This window comes from Oncorhynchus tshawytscha, linkage group LG18, assembly GCF_018296145.1.
Source record: "Oncorhynchus tshawytscha isolate Ot180627B linkage group LG18, Otsh_v2.0, whole genome shotgun sequence".
Classification (NCBI taxonomy): domain Eukaryota; kingdom Metazoa; phylum Chordata; class Actinopteri; order Salmoniformes; family Salmonidae; genus Oncorhynchus; species Oncorhynchus tshawytscha.
Window position 1 is genome coordinate 16,243,029 of NC_056446.1, and position 20,802 is coordinate 16,263,830.

At 43.7% G+C, this 20,802-nt stretch overlaps 1 protein-coding gene across 1 annotated transcript; it reads left to right on the top strand.

Moving 5' to 3' along the window:
• Nucleotides 1-352: 352 nt before the first annotated feature.
• Nucleotides 353-17,873, top strand: mcm9 (minichromosome maintenance 9 homologous recombination repair factor). Its single transcript, XM_042300502.1, is given in 18 exon segments — nucleotides 353-370; nucleotides 617-818; nucleotides 821-931; nucleotides 7,204-7,562; nucleotides 7,781-7,862; nucleotides 8,370-8,567; nucleotides 8,723-8,848; nucleotides 10,590-10,610; nucleotides 10,613-10,690; nucleotides 10,784-10,918; nucleotides 11,290-11,345; nucleotides 11,347-11,448; nucleotides 12,041-12,296; nucleotides 12,487-12,505; nucleotides 12,507-12,568; nucleotides 12,694-12,844; nucleotides 17,307-17,460; nucleotides 17,652-17,873. Coding segments are annotated over 18 exon segments (2,352 nt in total).
• Nucleotides 17,874-20,802: the final 2,929 nt, after the last annotated feature.

Genomic DNA, 20,802 nt, shown 5'->3' on the forward strand with positions numbered 1-20,802 from the left:
TCAGTATATTTCATGATGTGTAACAGGGCAATGATGTGACCAATCTGTGATTCAGGGCATTAGTATTTAGGAAGCATAATAAAGACTATTTCCAGTGGTGGTAATATCGCTAGTAGCTGATCCGTCGTCGGTATAGGGGAATCATTTTTATGTTCATGTAAGATTTAAATGGAGGAAGCTGAGATGAGTGCAGCGCTGCTTTTCTTTCGATCCAACGACACACTTAGCGAACCGTCTCTCTTTGCAGTGTTTTGGGATCTTCGGCCCTCTAGAGGAATTATTTTCCGGCTTTGTTTAGTGACTTACTTCAATATATTTTTGTAACTCACCAAAGTTGTTAGTTTTGACAAACATGTCTCTGCAGCCACCAGTTGTTTCTCCAGAATAGAACACACAAACTCTGGTCCACGCGCATTTGTCTGACGCGAATGCCCATACTATCACCAACCTGATAGATTGCTGTCCACATTTGCCTCTACTACCAATTTCACCATCAGTTTACTAGCCAGACACTACAGATGAGCCCTTTGGGTCTATATGAGATGTCATCTGGCTGCATAGACCATTGCATACATTACACAGCTTGCTACATTTAAAGCATATTCCACCCCTGCAGATCCATGATGTTGATAAACCTGAGCTGGTAGCTCTGATAGGGCAAGTGTTTGAGGCGTATGTAACAGAGCACCACACGACTGACATCATGCAGATCCTTCTGGCGCTTGATGAAGATGCCCACTACTCGGTGGTCAGCAACACCATGACACTATTCGAAGCCAACATGGAGGTGGGAGACTACTTTAACGCCTACCCCAGCGAGGGGTCAACATCTTCAACAACGCCCTTCACAGAGCCGCCAAGACGGTGTCAGTGAACTCAACACAGCAAGGCTGGCACAAGGTCAAACACCACCTGCATGCCCGAATCACAGGTAAGAGGCCCTTAACATAGAGATCCAATTATATTAGTAGAGGGACTATATTATAGACCCTCAAATTTCCAGATTGGGGTGAAAATGGCAGCCATATTGGTCAGTGCAAAATCCAAACCAGCAGAGCTATGTTTGGCAGCGAAACAGTTAATTCAGTCTCATTTACTGCCTTTAAAAAAGCATAGCTGATATGGCTGACTTGCTTAAACAAATGTGGTTTCTGCTGACAATTGAGATGTACAAACTATGGCATAAGGGGACAATGAGTGGATAAGAGGCTATCCGTAATTTTGATTAAGACTTTAATGAGCGAGCGAGGGTGGACGTAGTCAATGTTCAGCACTTTTGAAATGTACAGCGATAGAATTCAGAACGTGGGCCGTTCTTATAGTATTATCCCTGTACACCGTAGGATAAATAAAGGGGGCATATAAGCAGACAATAAAAGCTCTTACAATATCCGATGATGGCAAGAACGCAGTGGCCTCCATCATTCTTAAATGGAAGAAGTTTGGAACAACCAAGACTCTTCCTAGAGCTGGCCGCCCGGCCAAACTGAGCAATCGGGGGAGAAGGGCCTTAGTCAAGGAGGTGACCAAGAACCCGATGGTCACTCTGACAGAGCTCCAGAGTACCTCTGTGGAGATGGGAGAAGCTTCCAGAAGGACAAGCATCTCTGCAGCACTCCACCAATCAGGCCTTTGTGGTAGAGTAGCCAGACGGAAGCCACTCCTCAGTAAAAGGCACATGACAGCCTGCATGGAGTTTGCCAAAAGACACCTAAAGACTCTCAGACCATGAGAAACAATATTCTTTGGTCTGATGAAACCAAGATTGAACTCTTTGGCCTGAATGCCAAGCGTCACGTCTGGAGGAAACCAGGCACCATCCTTACGGTGAAGCATGGTGGTGGTAGCATCATGCTGTGGGGTTGTTTTTCAGCAGCAGGGACTGGGAGACTAGTCAGGATCAAGGGAAAGATGAACAGAGCAAAGAACAGAGATCCTTGATGAAAACCTGCTCCAGAGCGCTCAGAACCTCAGACTGGGACGAAGGTTCACCTTCCAACAGAACAACGACCCTAAGCACTCAACCAAGACAACGCAGGAGTGGCTTCAGGACCCTTTCCAACTTGACAGAGCTTTAGAGGATAGGAGAAACTCCCCAAATACAGGTGTGCCACGCTTGTAGCGTCATACCCAAGAAAACTCAAAGCTTTAATAGCTACCCAAGGTGCTTCAACAAAGTACTGAGTAAAGGGTCTGAATACTTATGTAAATGTGATATTTCAGTTTTTTTCTTTATACATTTGCAAAAATGTATAAAAACCTGTTTTTTCTTTGTCATTATGGGGTATTGTGTGTAGATTGATGAGGAAAAAATATATGTAATTATAACCTAAATGTGGAAAATGTCAAGAGGTTTGAATACTTCCAAATGCTCTGCACTTCCTGTCACATTACATCATTTATGCAGCAGCATACAGTACAAGACATTTTTGGACTCACCTTGTTGTGCTGTGTTCATGTGAACAGGAAGGTCGTGCAGAGGTCCTTCGTGTCTTCAAACGTTGTCATTTAAAGTTTGGCATTCTCTGGATTTATGGCGCTTTCAAGACAACTAGGAACTCTGAAAAAAAATCAAGGTTGAATTATGACGTCAGTGATAGGGGCCCACGTTCCCGACTTGGAATTCCGAGTTGGATGACCGTTCCAAACTTATTTTCCCAGTCGGAGCTTGTTTCTTTCAGAGTTTCCAGTTGTCTTGAACTCACTGAAGTCTGAGATTTCCCAGTTCCGAATTTCCAGTTGTTTCAAACACGGAAGAAGTCATGCTGGATTGGCAGTGTGGCCAATGTTGAATGTTTATCCTTTTAAGCTTGGAAAAGAGACCCTTAAACCCAGACTTGGACCACACACTCACTCCACTGAGTAGCAGGCTAGTGATTGCTTTGCAATGCTTGCAGTTAGCCACTGATTCCTTTCAAACCACTCATTACTGAATTTGCGATTTCCACCTTGTTGTGTAATGTTTATGTCCAACGGCCGATGAGCACCGATACGTTTTATCTATAATTTATCTTCATATGACAAGGATTGAAAAGGATTTGACAGTAGATTGTCGACTTCCTTCATTATGATTCACCATTTTTTTGTTCTGTTCCACTATTCCGACCAGCAAAATAAAGTTCTGAACCGCTTAGAACCAAAACAAAGTACCGGTTTATACATGTTCCTGTGTCAGCCGTCCTAGGTCAACCTCCACACCTAATTACTTTAGCCATTGTGCACTGCAGTCTGGGGTCTCACTGGTACAGACAGCAGTGTTATAATTAGCCAGAGGATGCGCTTCAAAGGGCTCTTGGTGATGTGGCCGTGTGTGTTCTGCTGGGGAATGTTACTACAACACAGCAATGCTTAAGGTCAGACCAATATCTTTCTCCTCAGGGTATGCTGGGCTCTTTTGATGACTCGATGTTTTCAACATGTTGCTCGCTCAAAATACAAAGTATGTCTCTCTGTGGAGAGGACCGCTGTATGTGGGCTGCATCTTAAATCGGAGTTGTCTAATCTCACTGAGAAAATGGACAGGGCTTCGTGTAAAAGCACTGAAGATGTGGACGTACAATGTGAATGCCATTTAAGATGCTAGATGGAGAGAGATGATATGTTCCATGAGTCCATGATAGCATTTGGTGGGCTGGAATATTGCATTGGATCCACCATAAAGGACTATTTTCCTTTTATATTTTGTCAGTGCGTGGGATGAAAGAAGAGCAATGTCACCTATTAAATCAAATCCAAATCCAATTTTATTTGCCACATGCAACGAATACAACGGGTGCAAACCTTACCGTGAAATGCTTCCTCGCAAGCAATGTTCCCTCCAAATGTTTTCATCACTGAGCACATTTCTATTCTGCTGAGTGCAAACTTGAACATTGTGAAAGTTCTGTGCAACTTCCAGGGCGAGTTTACTGTGAACACTGAGACTGTACCCGATTTAAGTTAGTTTTAACAGTGGTCAAGTAGGCTACTGTGGCTAATTGATCATAATGTAGGCCTACCAGAGCGGCCTACCATCAAAAACAATCAAGAAAATGCATCCCATAATATTTTAACATAGAAATAGCTGTTCTATCATTCAGCCTACAGTAGCAGCCCATGTGTGGTGTTCAATGTAGGTCTACATTCCATGAGACTTTTTAAGAAAAGCTGCAGGGCTCGACATGAACCTGTTTATCCCCTTGTGACTGAAAATCTTGTTGTTTGATGCATAAAACAACTTTACAAAATAAAATGCAGCATTATTCACATACCATTATTACACAGAATCAGACAAGTTATACTACCCTCTGCCTATTGGCTACTTAGCTTATTCATGCCTATCTCAAAATACAACACTGCCTCTTTAAGACAAAAAAAACCCTCTTTACCTGACTCACTTTTTAAAGATGTCAAGAAATGCACACATTTTGTGCTCTTGTAGGAAGCAGTCACGCCCTCATTGCTGACTACAAATGATCTATAAATGGGCTAATATCTCACTAACTAGCAAAGGAGATGAACAAAAGTGCACACGTTGCTACATGTAGCTCTCACTTTGATCTCAAAACAAACGCAATTGAATCACAACCGGTCATGCTGTAAACACAGTCCAGTTCAAAGTGAATGGCACAGATCCATATATGGCAATGGTCTATTTGCATTTAGGCCTATTCCGGTTCTGATTGTTTATGGCACACGGGTCTGTGTAGAGTACGGGCCTGAGTCGTGCAGTGTCAATGCAACATAATCCTACACTAATGTGTCCTGCCTACAACAAAATATCTTGCATAGTTCGTATTGCATATTAAATATTGCATAGTTCGTTTTGGTTTCGATATGTTGCATTGAAAGTGGGTAATATTGTGTTGATTCGATCACAATTCCCACAGGAAAGGGAAACATTGATAGTGTTAACTAACATGGAAAACTTTAGTTTAATCTCGTGCTTCTCTGTGCGGGCTGATATTTGTTCTGCACGGCAGTCCCGGGGAGCTGCGCAGTGGTGGAAAAAGTACTCAATTATCATACTTGAGTAAAAGTAAAGATACCTTAATAGAAAATTACTCAACTTTCACCCAGTAAAATTCTACTTGAGTAAAGGTCTAAACGTATTTGGTTTTAAATATACTTACGAATCAAAAGTAAATGGAATTGCTAAAATGTACTTAAGTATCAAAAGTAAAAGTATAAGTCATTTCAAATTCCCTATATAAAGCAATCCAGACAGCACCATTTAAAAAAAAAAAATTAAATTGATGGATAGCCAGGGGCACACTCCAACACCCAGACATAATTTACAAACGAAGCATTTGTGTTTAGTGAGTCCGCCAGATCAGAGGCAGTATGGGTGACCAGGGATGTTCTCTTGATTAGTGTGTGAATTGGACCATTTTCCTGTCAAAATGTAACGAGTACTTTTGGGTGTCAGGGAAAATGTATTTAGTAAAAAGTACATTATTTTCATTAGGACTGTAGTGAAGTAAAAGTTGCCAAAAATATAAATAATAAAGTAAAGTACAGATACCCCAAAAAACTACTTAAGTAGTACTTTAAAGCATTTTTACTTAAGTGCTTTACACCACTGGAGCTGTGTGCCCCCCGTAAGCGTGCAGCTTAGTGGGAACATTGCTTACAAGCCCTTAACCAATAATACGTTTTTTTTTAAAGTAAGTAAGAAAATATTTTCACAAAAAATACATTAAAAAAATTAAAAATTGTAACAATAAAATAACGGTAACGAGGCTATATACATGGGGCACCGGTAACGAGTCAATATGCGGGGGTACAGGTTAATCAAGGTAATTAAGGTCATATGTACACTACCGTTTTTGAAAGAAAAGCAAACATTTTTGTCCATTAAAAGAACATCAAATTGATCTGAAATACAGTGTAGACATGGTTAATGTTGTAAATTTACTATTGTAGCTGGAAACAGCTGATTTTTTATGGATAATCTACAATATCTACAGAGGCCCATTATCAGCAACAATCACTCCTGTGTTCCAATAGCATGTTGTGTTAGCTAATCCAAGTTGATCATTTTAAAAGGCTAATTGATCATTAGAAAACCCCTTTTGCAATTCTGTTAGCACAGCTGGAAACTGTTGTCCTGATTAAAGAAGCAATACAACTGGCCTTCTTTAGACTAGTTGAGTATCTGGAGCATCAGCATTTGTGGGTTTGATTACAGGCTCAAAATGGCCAGAAACAAAGCACTTTCCTCTGAAACTCATCAGTCTATTCTTGTTCTGAGAAATGAAGGCTATTCCATGCGAGAAATTGCCAAGAAAGTGAAGATCTCGTGCAATGCTGTGTACTACTCCCTTCACAGAACAGCGCAAACTGTCTCTAACCAGAATAGAAAGAGGAGTGGGAGGCCCCGGTAAACAACTGAGGAAGAGGACACGTACATTAGAGTGTCTAGTTTGAGAAACAGACGCCTCACAAGTCCTCAACTGGCAGCTTCATTAAATAGTGCCCACAAAACACCAGTCTCAACATCAACAGTGAAGCGGCGACTCCGGGATGCTGGCCTTATTTTAGATTAATTCAGAATATTTTTAGAAGGGTATACTGGCTATGTTATTGCTACGGCGTCTCAATAGGAACAAACCGTAATATTTTACATTTTTAAGCAAAGGTCTTTGAAGGAAGTATACGAGGCACAGACATTTACTTCGCCTGACTAAGTTCTGCTAGAAGCAAACCAAACCTAGTATGCGGGCACTTTTAAGCTACCTGTTAAAATAAAAGATGGCTAGGCTTCTCCCTTAGAACTCTCTCCATTAGGTACTTTTATCCACTGAAAATCAATACTGTAGGCTACTTAACAGATGTACAGCAAGGCAACAACTTGTGCCAGATGTGTAGGCCAAGCATTTTTTCAATCTTCTATGTAGTGTGTTTTATTTGACTGATGCAAGATGTAAGCGATCTCTCCTCAATACAAGAGTGGGTAGAGATCCCCATCTGGTGGTGTATATTGAGCATGACAAGTAATGCTGAACTTGAGCACATGATGGCACACATTTAGTCCCTTGTACTCCAGGACCTTGGTCACACTGGTGCGGATGACCGTGTCTGTTACGAACAGGAAGTGACCCGCGTTCCGAGACTTGGGGATGTTGGTGCAGTTGTATTATCAATTTTGTTGTCCAGTGCTCCTTGGTCTATTTGATGTCCATAACCTTAACCTTCTCTGCTGAATGTGTCATCACGCCTCAGATCTTCCTCTGTGTCCAGAGCTCACCAGGGAGAACATCCCCAAGTCTCGGAACGCGGGTCACTTCCTGTTCGTAACAGACACGGTCATCCGCACCAGTGTGACCAAGGTCCTGGAGTACAAGGGACTAAATGTGTGCCGTCATGTGCTCTCCCTGCAAACCGACTTGCCCACCTACTGCCGGATGGAGCTCCCACCTACTGCCGGATGGAGCTCCCACCTACTGCCGGATGGAGCTCCCACCTACTGCCGGATGGAGCTCCCACCTACTGCCGGATGGAGCTCCCACCTACTGCCGGATGGAGCTCCCACCTACTGCCCCAACCAGGACCTCTGCAACTCCAAGTTCACCTGCCACCAAGTTCACCTACCCAGCAGCCTGCAGGGACTAACCGCAGATTAAGACCCATGAGCAGGTGATTGACTGGCTGGGGGACAAGGGGCTGTAGCTCTGTTTTACACATTGTATAACCCTACTGTGGGTTGAAGGTGGAACAGCATGTTAAATAACATCTGCAAACAGAAATTGTAAGCCTATCAGACTGCGGCCCCCCTTTCCCTGCTGATCTGGGTGTCCAGGTTCAGGCTGTCTGTGGGCAGTATTCCATGGTGGTCATTCTAGAGGATGATCTGGTGGACAGCTGTAAATCAGGTAACACTGGTCACTATGACATCACTTCCCACTGGGCACAGATGTCAATTCAATGTCTATTCCACGTTGGTTCAACATAACTTGATTCAACCAGTGTGTGCCCAGTGGGTTATCACTATGATGCAGTATTACAGTTGGCGTCACAGTGTGATTTGTTACATAAAGGATGTTGTCATATTATGGGATTTTTAAAAAACAATTATTTGTTTTGCAGAGGTGACATCATTATGTTGCCAGGTAGATTGTGACATCACTGAGTATTGGAATTCCACAGTGTGATGTGTGACCAATGATGTCATAATACTGTATGATATATGGATGTTATATTGGGGTGTCATTTTGTTTATGATAACATCACAATACTGTATGATTGGCTTTCACCCAAGATGAAGTCATAATAGATGAATAGGAGTCTTTTTAATTAATAGGAATGTTTTTAAAGGGATTAGTGACATCACAATGAATGTTGGGCTGATTTTCTAAAATCTCATTATTATAATTAAAATTGTCAACAAGATGATGTCACAGTGCATGGAGTAGTTTGTCAGCGATGGAAGCCCCTGTATGAGGGCGCACATTGTGAACTGGATCTAGTGTTGAAAGCCAACTTTATTGAAGTGAACAATGAGCAGACCATGGCAGCTCTGGTCCTAGAGGACATGCAGAAGGAGTTTGACTAGCTCTGGGACAATTGCAAACATGACCCTATAGCTGGTACATAGAAACTAACCTAACTAACTGTTGCCATATAGATTTAAATACTACTTTTACATTTATTTAATAGTCATTATTACATGATAAATACTATGAGATGAGATGGACATGAAGAGTTTATGGAATTTGATTGGTGTTCTTTTTCCATTCCGAAGGCAGGAAGTAGATTCTCATGAGTCTGTGCCCACAGGTGTTTTGGATGTACGTAGTTAAGTTATCTGTTGCTATGGTGTTAGCCGGTGGGGTGCAAAGCATAGATCCCTATGGAACAAAGGTAAGAGGTATGTATCCTTGTTCTAAACATGGGCCCATTTCTCTCACATACAGTTGAAGTTGGAAGTTTACATACACCTTAGCCAAATACATTAAACTCAGTTTTTCACAATGCCTGACCTTTATTCCTAGTAAAAACATTCCCTGTCTTAGGTCAGTTAGGATCACCACTTTATTTTAAGAATGTGAAATGTCAGAATAATTAGTAGAGAGAATGAATTATTCTGCTTTTATTTCTTTCATCACATTTCCAGTGGGTTAGCAGTTTACATACACTCAATTAGTATTTGATAGGATTGGCTATAAATTATTTAACTTGGGTCAAACGCTTCAGGTAGCCTTCCACAAGCTTCCCACAATAAGTTAGGTAAATTTTGGCCCATTCCTCCTCACAGAGTTGATGTAACTGAGTCAGGTTTGTAGGCCTCCTTGCTCGCACAAGCTTTTTCAGTTCTGCCCACAAATGTTCTGTAGGATTGAGGTCAGGGCTTTGTGATGGCCACTCCAATACCTTGATTTTGTTGTCCTTAAGCCATTTTGCCACAACTTTGAAAGTATGCTTGGGGTCATTGTCAATTTGGAAGACCCATTTGCAACCAAGCTTTAACTTCCTAACTGAAGTCTTGAGATGTTGCTTCAATATATCCACACAATTGTCCTTCGTCATGATGCTAACTATTTTGTGAAGTGCACCTGTCCCTCCTGCAGCAAAGCACCCCCACAACATGATTCTGCTACCCCCGTGCTTCACGGTTGGGATGGTGTTCTTCGGCTTATATCCTCCCCCTTTTTCCTCCAAACATAACGATGGTCATTATGGCCAAAAAGTTTTATTTTTGTTTCATCAGACCAGAGGACATTTCTCCAAAAAGTACGATCTTTGTCCCCATGTGCAGTTGCAAACCGTAGTCTGGCTTTTTAATGGTGGTTTTGGAGCAGTGGCTTCATCCTTGCTGAGCGGCCTTTCAGGTTATGTCAATATAGGACTCATTTTACTGTGGAAATAGATACTTTTGTACCTGTTTCCTCCAGCATCTTCACAAGGTCCTTTGCTGTTGTTCTGGGATTGATTTGCACTTTTCGCACCAAAGTACGTTCATCTTTAGGAGACAGAATGCGTATCCTTCCTGAGCGGTATGACGGCTGCGTGGTCCCATTGTGTTTATACTTGCGTACTATTGTTTGTACAGATGAATGTGGTATCTTCAGGCATTTGGAAATTGCTCTCAAGGATGAACCAGACTTGTGGAGGTCTCCAATTTTTTTTTCTGAGGTCTTGGCTGATTTCTTTTGATTTTCCCATGATGTCAAACAAAGAGGCACTGAGTTTGGAGGTAGGCCTTGAAATACATCCACAGGTACACCTCCAATTGACTCAAATGATGTCAATTAGCCTATCAGAAGCTTCTAAAGCCATGACATCATTTTCTGGAATTTTCCAAGCTGTTTAAAGGCACAGTCAACTTAGTGTATGTAAACTTCTGACCCACTGGAATTGTGATACAGTGAATTATAAGTGAAATAATCTGTCTGTAAACAATTGTTGAAAAAATTACTTGTGTCATGCACAAAGTAGATGTCCTAACCGACTTGCCAAAACTATAATTTGTGGAGTAGTTGAAAAACAAGCTTTAATGACTCCAACCTAAGTGTAGGTAAACTTCTGACTTCAACTGTATCTTATATACTGAAAATAACCGTGTTCATGTTAATATCTGATTCTAGATCTGTAATTAGGTCTTTGTTTAGGCGAGTCTCATCTTCTGCAGGTAGAAAGTTTCTGAAGTACGCTGCTAAAATCACTCCCCTCTCAGTCCTCACTGCTGGGATCTTCTCTCCTTCCGCAGGTCTGTCTGCCCTCTGCTGGTGCATCTGATACAGTGCACTTTGCTTAGAAGAATCCATGAAATAACCACTTATAGTAGTAAAAAATGCAGTGTGTGTCACGGTGGCAGCCGTGAAGGACTCTTGGGAGTGGCATCTAGAGGCAGGAGCCCTGTTGTTCAACAGCATCAAAGAGCACGACCGCACCAGTATCCACGGAACCATGGAGAAGCAGACCATCACTGTGGCCAAGGTGCAGGGTAAAGAAAATACACTTTTTATATGTATATAGTCATAATATAATTCCAGAGGGCGGTTCTATAAAGCCTCTTGCTCTACTGTATAGAATTCCTATCTTGCACTCAAAATTGGTCTTTACTTCTGTTGTGGGTTGAGAGTTAGACACGTCGAACACGATAATGTCAGTAGGCATTAAAAAGATAATGACATAATGACACATAATGCGTCTTTCTATTTCCTTCATTTATTTTTTGGTCGTTTCTTCCCTCTGTATTTCCCTCTGTATTTCCCTCTGTATTTCCCTCTGTATTTCCCTCTGTATTTCCCTCTGTATTTCCCTCTGTATTTCCCTCTGTATTTCCCTCTGTATTTCCCTCTGTATTTCCCAGCATTGTGTGTAAACTGAACACCGGGACAACCATCTTGGCAGCATCCAACCCTTAAGGGCCAGGAGGACTCCAACGTGCCTGTGTCGGTCAACGTGGCCCTAGCCAGATCCCTGCTCAGTCGTTTTGACCTGGTCCTGGTCCTACTGGATGTTAGAGATTGATTCAGACCTGGAAAACCAGGTGGTAGGACTCTCCGGCCAATTAATGACATAGGATCAGTTGAAGTACAGAACAGGGATCAAATAAAACCATCTCTCTAGAAGTGGAGTGTAATAGCACTGCTCTTAGTGCCTGTGATATCCACCAATTACAGAGGAGAATCACTGGGATATGATATCGTTAAGTTAAGCTACGCTACGCTGCAAATTAGACTTGAGACCTCGTATGGTCTCTCTTCCCCGGAATCCAGCACATGATGATTTGCATAATATAATTCCCACACTACTTGCACGAGGAAGAGCTATGTTGAATAAAAGCCAATGATGTATACTCTCTACGTCATCGCCCCAGTTTAATTGGTGCTCTGTGTCATTATCAAGACGACCACTCAGAGCTGTGGTTACTGAAGGCCGGGTCCTACTCATTAGGGAAAAATGTAGCAAAAAATGTTTTGCAACTGAAAACAATTCTTAATAAACAAGTTCAGGTAGTCCCTTCCTGTTTTCAGTCCTTCTGTCTGGTGACTGGTAAGTAATCATTTCACGGTAAGGTTGTATTCGGCACATGTGACAAATGCAAATTTGATTTGATAATGAATACGACCCTGATAATAATAACGCCTTCCTCTGCCCTCCAGGAGCTCCCAGCCAGTCATAGGAGTCTCTGTGGTGCATGGAGAAGATGAAGGCCTATTTCTGCCCTACCAAGGGGCTGCAGCCGCGGGTGTCTGAGGAGGCCAACTCCATTCTGTCCAGAGGCTACCAGTTGCAGAAGCAAAGTGACAGCAGGAACGCAGCCCACACCACCGACCGCATGCTGGAGAGCCTCAGCCGCCTCGCAGAGAGCGGGACAAATATAATATCATTCTTTTCCTTCTGCACTCAATTAGGTTTAGTTCATTTACTAAGGTGTTTAGTATTTACTGAAACTGTAATAATTCATATTTAAAATAATATTTATTATACGAATGTTTTATACTATAGTCGTTCATATGTGATCAAACAGCGTATTATGTTTCCCTTGGTCCCTTGCAGCACGTGCCAGGTTGATGTTTCCATGTGGAGGATGCTGTTGTCGAGGTCTCTGTCACGGAGTGCACTACGCAGCTAGGAAACTGTGATATGACGTCACATTTTTCAATTTCATTGAGTGTAATGTCATTAGCCCAACACTTCATGACACGCACCACATGAAATGGAAATGGAAAGGCAAGTGTCTGGGAGATTGGTTGTGTGTCTGAGCCTTAGGGGGCACTCTCCTGGGAGATAGAAATGCTCTGCACATGTCATTTCCTGACAACCCCAGTCAGCAGTACCGGACACAGTGTCAGTTCGTTCTGGAGGGACTCCAGCTCCTACACATCCTCAACAAGGAGATGGACAGGCTCTCAAGGTGAGACGATGAGCGCGAGTTATAATTGTGGAGACTCAAAGGACAATGTTTTGTGGTGTATGAACCTATGCAGAACTGGAAAATGGGAAAGCTGTCAAGAGTACGAAATGCCCAGACTAAGCACACACACATACTATTTTCAAACTACACTGAACAAATTATATAAATGCAACATGCAGCAATTTCAAAGGTTTTACTGAGTTACAGTTCATATATGGAAATCAGTCAATTGTAATAAATTCATTAGGCCCCAATCTATGGATTTCACTTAACTGGGAATACAGATATGCATCTGTTGGTCACAGATACCTTTAAAAAATAAAAGGTAGGAATGTGGATCAGAAAACCAGTCAGTATCTGGTGTGACCTTTATTTGCCTCATGCAGCACGACACATCTCCTTCACATAGAGTTGATCAAGCTGTTGATTGTTGCCTGTGGAATGTTGTCCCCACTCATCTTCAAAGGCTGTGCGAAGTTGCTGGATATTGGAACTGGAACACGCTGTCATACACATCGATCCAAAGCATCCCAAAGATGCTCAAGGGGTGACATATCTGGTTAGTATGCAGACCATGGAAGAATTGGGACATTTTGAGCTTCCGCAAATTGTGTACAGATCCTTGCGACATGGTATTGTGCATTATCATGCTAAAACATGGGCTGATGGCGGCAATGGGATGACAATGGGCCTCAGGATCTCGTCACGGTATTTCTGTGCATTCAAATTGCCATCGATAAAATGCAATTCTGTTCGTTGTCCGTAGCTTAACCCCACCGCCACCACGGGGCACTCTGTTCACAACGTTGACATCAGCAAACTGCTCACCCACACAACGCCATACACGCTGCCTGCTATCTACCCGGTACAGTTGAAACTGGGATTCATCTGTGAAGATGACACTTCTCCAGCGTGCCAGTGACCATTGAAGGTGAGTATTTGCCCACTGAAGTCGCTTACGACACACCGAACTGCAGTCAGGCCAAGACCCTGGTAAGGATGACGAGCACGCAAATGAGCTTCCCAGAGAGGGGTTCTGACTGTTTGTGCAGAAATTCTTCAGTTGTGCAAATCCACAGTTTCATCAGCTGTCCGGGGCGCTGGTCTCAAACGATTCCGCAGGTGAAGAAGCCGGATGTTGAGGTCCTGAACTGGCATGGTTACACCTAGTCTGCGGTTGTGAGGCCGGTTGGAAGTACTGCCAAATTCTCTAAAACTACGTTGGAGGCAGCTTATGGTAGACAAATTAACATTCAGTTATCTGTCAACAGCTATGGTGGACATTCCTGCAGTCAGCATGCCAATTCCTCTCTCTCAAAACAAGAGACATCTGTGACATCTGTGGTATTGTGACAAAACTGCACATTTTAGAGTTGCCTTTTATTGCCCCCAGCACAAGGTGAACCTATGTAATGATCATGCTGTTTAATCAGATTATTGATATGCCACACCTGTCAGGTGGATGAATTATCTTGGCAAATGAGAAATTCTCACTAACAGGGGTGTGAACTAATTTGTGCACAACATTTGAGAGAAATAAGCTTTTTGTGCGTATGGAACATTTCTGGGATCTTTATTTTCAGCTCATGAAACATGGGACCAACACTTTATATGTTGCGTTTATATTTTTGTTCAGTATAAATCCCACTTATCAGAAGCATCAGAAGCCTCCTCCCTAAGTTTGTTTTACTCACTGCTTTAGCACACTCTGCTAACCCTGATGTCCTTGCCGTGTCTGAATCCTGGCTCAGGAAGGTCAACAAAAATTCTGAGATTTCCATACCCAACTATAACATTTTCCGTCAAGATAGACCTGCCAAAGGGGGAGGAGTTGCAGTCTACTGCAGAGATAGCCTGCAAAGTAATGTCATACTTTCCAGGTCCATACCCAAACAGTTTGAACTACTAATTTTAAAAATTACTCTCTCCAGAAATAAGTCTCTCACTGCTACCGACCCTGCTACCGCCGCCTGCTACCGACCCCCCTCAGCTCCCAGCTGTGCCCTGGACACCATTTGTGAGTTGATCGCCCCCCATCTAGCTTCAGAGTTTGTTCTGTTAGGTGACCTAAACTGGGATATGCTTAACACCCCGACAGTCCTGCAATCTAAGCTAGATGCCCTCAATCTCACACAAATCATCAAGGAACCCACCAGGTACAACCCTAAATCTGTAAACAAGGGCACCCTCATAGACGTCATCCTGACCAACTGGCCCTCCAAATACACCTCTGCTGGACCCTCTATTTCTGAAACTATCCGCCGCCATTGTCGCAACCCCTATTACCAGCCTGTTCAACCTCTCTTTTATATCGTCTGAGATCCCCAAGGATTGGAAAGCTGCCGCAGTCATGCCCCTCTTCAAAGGGGGTGACACCCTGCACCCAAACTGTTACAGACCTATATCCATCCTGCCCTGCCTATCTAAGGTCTTTGAAAGCCAAGTCAACAAACAGGTCACTGACCATCTCGAATCCCACCGTACCTTCTCCGCTGTGCAATCTGGTTTCCGAGCCGGTCACGGGTGCACCTCAGCCACGCTCAAGGTACTAAATGATATCATAACCGCCATCGATAAAAGACAGTACTGTGCAGCCGTCTTCATCGACCTGGCCAAGGCTTTCGACTCTGTCAATCACCATATTCACAGAGTTCAGTGTGTCAAATCGGAGGGCATGCTGTCCGGTCCTCTGGCAGTCTCTATGGGGGTGCCACAGGGTCAATTCTCGGGCTGACTCTTTTCTCTGTATATATCAATGATGTTTCTCTTGCTGCGGGCGATTCACTGATCCACCTCTATGCAGACGACACCATTCTGTATACTTCCGGACCGTCCTTGGACACTGTGCTATCTAACTTCCAAACGAGCTTCAATGCCATACAACACTCCTTCCGTGGCCTCCAACTGCTCTTAAATGCTAGTAAAACCAAATGCATGCTTTTCAACCGTTCGCTGCCTGCACCCGCACGCCCGACTAGCATCACCACCCTGGATGGTTCCGACCTAGAATATGTGGACATCTATAAGTACCTAGGTGTCTGGCTAGACTGTAAACTCTCCTTCCAGACTCATATCAAACATCTTTAATCTAAAATCAAATCTAGAGTCGGCATTCTATTCCGCAACAAAGCCTCCTTCACTCACGCCACCAAACTTACACTAGTAAAACTGACTATCCTACCGATCCTCGACTTCTGCGATGTCATCTACAAAATAGCTTCCAATACTCTACTCAGCAAACTGGATGCAGTTTATCACAGTGCCATCCATTTTGTCACTTAAGCACCTTATACCACCCACCACTGCGACCTGTATGCTCTAGTCGGCTGGCCCTCGCTACATATTCGTCGCCAGACCCACTGGCTCCAGGTCATCTACAAGTCCATGCTAGGTAAAGCTCCGCCTTATCTCAGTTCACTGGTCACGATGGCAACACCCACCCGTAGCACGCGCTCCAGCAGGTGTATCTCACTGATCATCCCTAAAGCCAACACCTCATTTGGCCGCCTTTCGTTCCAGTTCTCTGCTGCCTGTGACTGGAACGAATTGCAAAAATCGCTGACTATGTACAGCTGCTCAGATAGCAGATGTTTGAAGTTGGTGAGGGAGATAAAAGTCTCCAACTTCAAACATCTGCTATCTGAGCAGCTGTACATAGTCTATCGTTAAATAGCCCACCCAATTTTACCTACCTCATCACCATACTGTTTATATTTATTTACTTTTCTGCTCTTTTGCACACCAATATCTCTACCTGTACATGACCATCTGAACATTGATCACTCCAGTGTTAATCTGCAAAATTGTAATTATTTGCCTACCTCCTCATGCCTTTTGCACACAATGTATATAGACTCTTTTTGTTCTTTTTTTTCTACTGTGTTATTGACTTGTTAATTGTTTACTCCATGTGTAACTCTGTGTTGTCTGTTCACACTGCTATGCTTTATCTTGGCCAGGTCGCAGTTGCAAATGAGAACTTGTTCTCAACTAGCCTACCTGGTTAAATAAAGGTGAAATAAAATTTCAAAAAACTTATAACATCTCCCCACCAACATATTATCTCTGAACCCAAGCCCAGTGAAAATACTGAATACAATTCTCCGAGAAGGATTAAGAATTCCCTCTCATATACAGTGAGTCATTGTGCTTTCTTTAGGCTGCAGAATAATGAGCCATGCTCCCCTAAAGTAGAACAGAAAAATGTACTCCTCTGCACAACACAGTGATCTGAGCATTGGTTGTCATTACGTAGAGAAGAGCTCCAACGCTCCAATAAGGGGGCCGGGGCACTCTGACATCACCACAGACTCAGAGAGTGGACTGGACTGGTTCCACTCACTGGCCAGCCCAGTGGGGGAAGGAGACACCACCTCACCCATCATCACCTCACCCATTACAACATCCACACAACACAACCCCAACATCCACACAAGATAACCACAACTCTTCCTCAAAGCAGGCCCGAAACCTGCCATCTAGACCATCTAGAGCAGGCCTTCTCCACAGACTCCCTGCCCTCCCACAGCACACCTCCAGCAGGGAAGAAATGCAACTCAAAGAAGAACTATGTCCCTTGTAACCTTCCGTCTGGAGACCAAGACCCCTCTGATACTGTGGGGGCATGGGGAGAAGAACTGCACTCTTAGTTCACAGGGTTCACATTTAAGGCAAGAGAGAATATGTCCCACACTAAACCTCTCCCCTTATCCTGACAGCTCAGACTTTCAAACAGAGCATAGAGGTCCACATAGCAAAGCAAACCCAGAGAATAGAGACAATCATAACATAGCTTCTTCTGCTACAGAGAAAGACTGAACAGAAAAGGGAGAGTGAGAAACAGTGTTACAAAGACAGGCCAGCAGAGGGCAGCAGTGCAGCTAAGAAGTCGAGACTAAGGGTTCAGTCTGACGATAAATACTTTTTCACTGAGGTGTCATGTGACCTGAGCCCAGAGGTCCCAGGGCAGAGGGTGGTAGTGGTAGTGGGGGGGATCATGGGACAGAGCAGAAACGCCAGCAGCTGCTGAGCAGACCAAGCAGTATGGCTCCAGGTGAGAACAGAAGTACATCAACAACCCCCACAGAGCCCCCACCACCCCCATTACAGCCAGACCACCCAAAGCCCGCTGTGGCGGCCTCTACCCTGGCCAAACTCTCCAGGTTCTCCTTCACAACCACAAAAGACCAGGAAGTTTACAACCCCAAAAACAACTCCTACATCAGGGGCTCAGGTAACCTCCTCCATAGAGCTTAAAGCAGGGCAACAGAACACAAGGACACAAGCTATCACATACAGCAGAGGACAGGGACGCAAGCTAAAGCCTCTACAGAGGATAGGACTGAGGCTAGGGTTAGTGGAGGCAAAGACTTACGGACAGTCAACAGTAAGGGCCAGACCCCTGCTGGAGATTCTGCTGCCAACCCTAAAAAGAGGAAGTGTTTTGGGCTGGGCTTTTCTCTGGCTTCTCTATGTTCTGCTCCTCCAACTTCGATGATGATGATTTGGATGTGGACTGGGACAAGGAGTCAGTGAAAAAAGCAAAAATGACACAATGTTTGAAACAGTAATGTACTGAATATTATTTGTGACTTGTCACTGTGTGTGGACATGCATGCGTGTGTGTTGTATTCTCACGAATTTGTATAAATATGCAGATCCGTGTTTGATAATGAGATTCATTATTGACTTGATGTCGTGCTGCTGGCTATTGAACAGGAATTATGCCATAGATACAATCTTGTGAAACTATTTATTCTCTAAATTAAACCCGTGTCACAATATTTTTTTAAATTTAACTAGGCAAGTCAGCTAAGAACAAATTCTTATTTACAATGACAGCCTACCGGGGAACAGTGGGTTAACTGCCTTGTTCAGGGGCAGAATGATAGATTTCTACCTTGTCAGCTCAGGGATTCGATCCAGCAACCTTTACGGTTACTGGCCTAACCACTAGGCTACCTGTCTCTAACCACTAGGCTACCTGTCTCTAACCACTAGGCTACCTGTCTCTAACCACTAGGCTACCTGTCTCTAACCACTAGGCTACCTGTCTCTAACCACTAGGCTACCTGTCTCTAACCACTAGGCTACCTGTCTCTAACCACTAGGCTACCTGTCTCTAACCACTAGGCTACCTGCTGCCCCTGAAATAATGCTGTTATATGAGGTAGTAAAACTTAAATATCACTAATTTGTTCATATGAGGCTGCAAATGGCACATTTTCATAATGGAATGGTCAATATCACACGCTCCATGAAAACTTGCAAAATTGCTGTAGGCAGACGTTATGTTCATTCAGTCATAAAAAAGCAGGCACCAATCAATATGGGTGATAACTGACTGGACCCTACGTTTGCCTAAAGCTGTGTATTATGATTATGATGTGGTATGTAATGGTTTCATCTTCTTAAAACCACTTCCAGAAAGCAGATCACCAAAAGGAGCATGGCTGTTGTCATGACTACATGGATAGCATTACAAAGGGAAGCTTCATGAAAGCTCCTCAGCAAAAGTTAATGGGATCGGAGGAAGTCTTGAAGATGTGTCACACCCTGATCTGTTTCCAGGCCCCCCTTCCCTCCCTCCCTCCCTCCCCTCCCCTCCCCTCCCCTCCCCGTCTCATCGATGGCCATCCGGCACACTAGCCACTTTAACTATGCCACTTGGTTTACATACTCATCTCATATGTATATACTGTACTCGATATCATCTACTGTATCTTGCCTATGCTGCTCTGTACCATCACTCACTCATATATCCTTATGTACATATTCTTTATCCCCTTACACTGTGTATAAGACAGTAGTTTTTTGGAATTGTTAGTTAGATTACTTGTTCGTTATTACTGCATTGTCGGAACTAGAAGCACAAGCATTTCGCTACACTCGCATTAACATCTGCTAACCATGTGTATGTGACAAATAAAATTTGATTTGATTTGATTTGATTTTGACATGGTGAGGCGCCTCCTGAGTGTTCGACCTCGGGGCAGGGCTTTCCAGTACCTGGTTCTGTGAGGGTTATGGCCCGGAGGAGAGGTGCTGGGTCCCCGTTAAGGACATCCTGGACACGGCCCTCATCGCTGACTTTCACCGCCGGCATCCCGGTCAACCAGGTATGTGCCCGCGTAGGACGCCAGGTGGTGCCCCTAGAGGGGGGGTACTATCACACCCTGATCTGTTTCACCTGTTCCGCCCCCACCAGGTGTCTCCCATTTGTTCCCATTATCCCCTGTGTATTTATACCAGTGGTTTCTGTTTGTCTGTTGCCAGTTAGTCTTGTCTCGTCAAGCCTACCAGCGTATTTTTCCACACTCCTGTTAGTCTAGTACCTGTTTTCGAGTCCTCCCAGTTCTGACCTTTTCTGGCCTGCCCTGACCCCGCCTGCCATATTATTCTGCCTGCCCTGACCTCGAGCCTGCCTGCCGTTCTGTACCCATCTGACTCTGACCTGGTTTACGAACTTCTGCCTGTCCTCGACCTGCCTCTTGCCTGCCCCTTGTCTATTAATAAATATCAGAGACTCAAACCATCTGCCTCCTGTGTCTGCATTTGGGTCTCGTCCTGTTTCGTTATAAGATGTGGACACTAATACTATCAGTCCATCACTTCTCATAAGTAACATTTAAGAAGATGGAAACAAATCAACCAGATCTCCCTAGGAACGACAAACCGAAGAGGCTCTACCAACCAGCCACTTGCATAAAGGTAACGTATGGAGATGCACTGCACACATTACAATCATATCGACCCAACTTGCTGAAGCATATCTTTTGTTCTAGTTGGTGTAGGTCAGACTGCTCAATGTCAGCCAGACAGTCCCCAGTGAGGTGGTGTGATGGTGATGTTAATGGAGGAAGGTCGGAGGTGGGTGACAACAGGAGGTAAGACGAGGAGTTAATGGATCCTAACTTCCTGCAGATGAAGAAGCAGCCTCATCAATAATGAAGAGACAT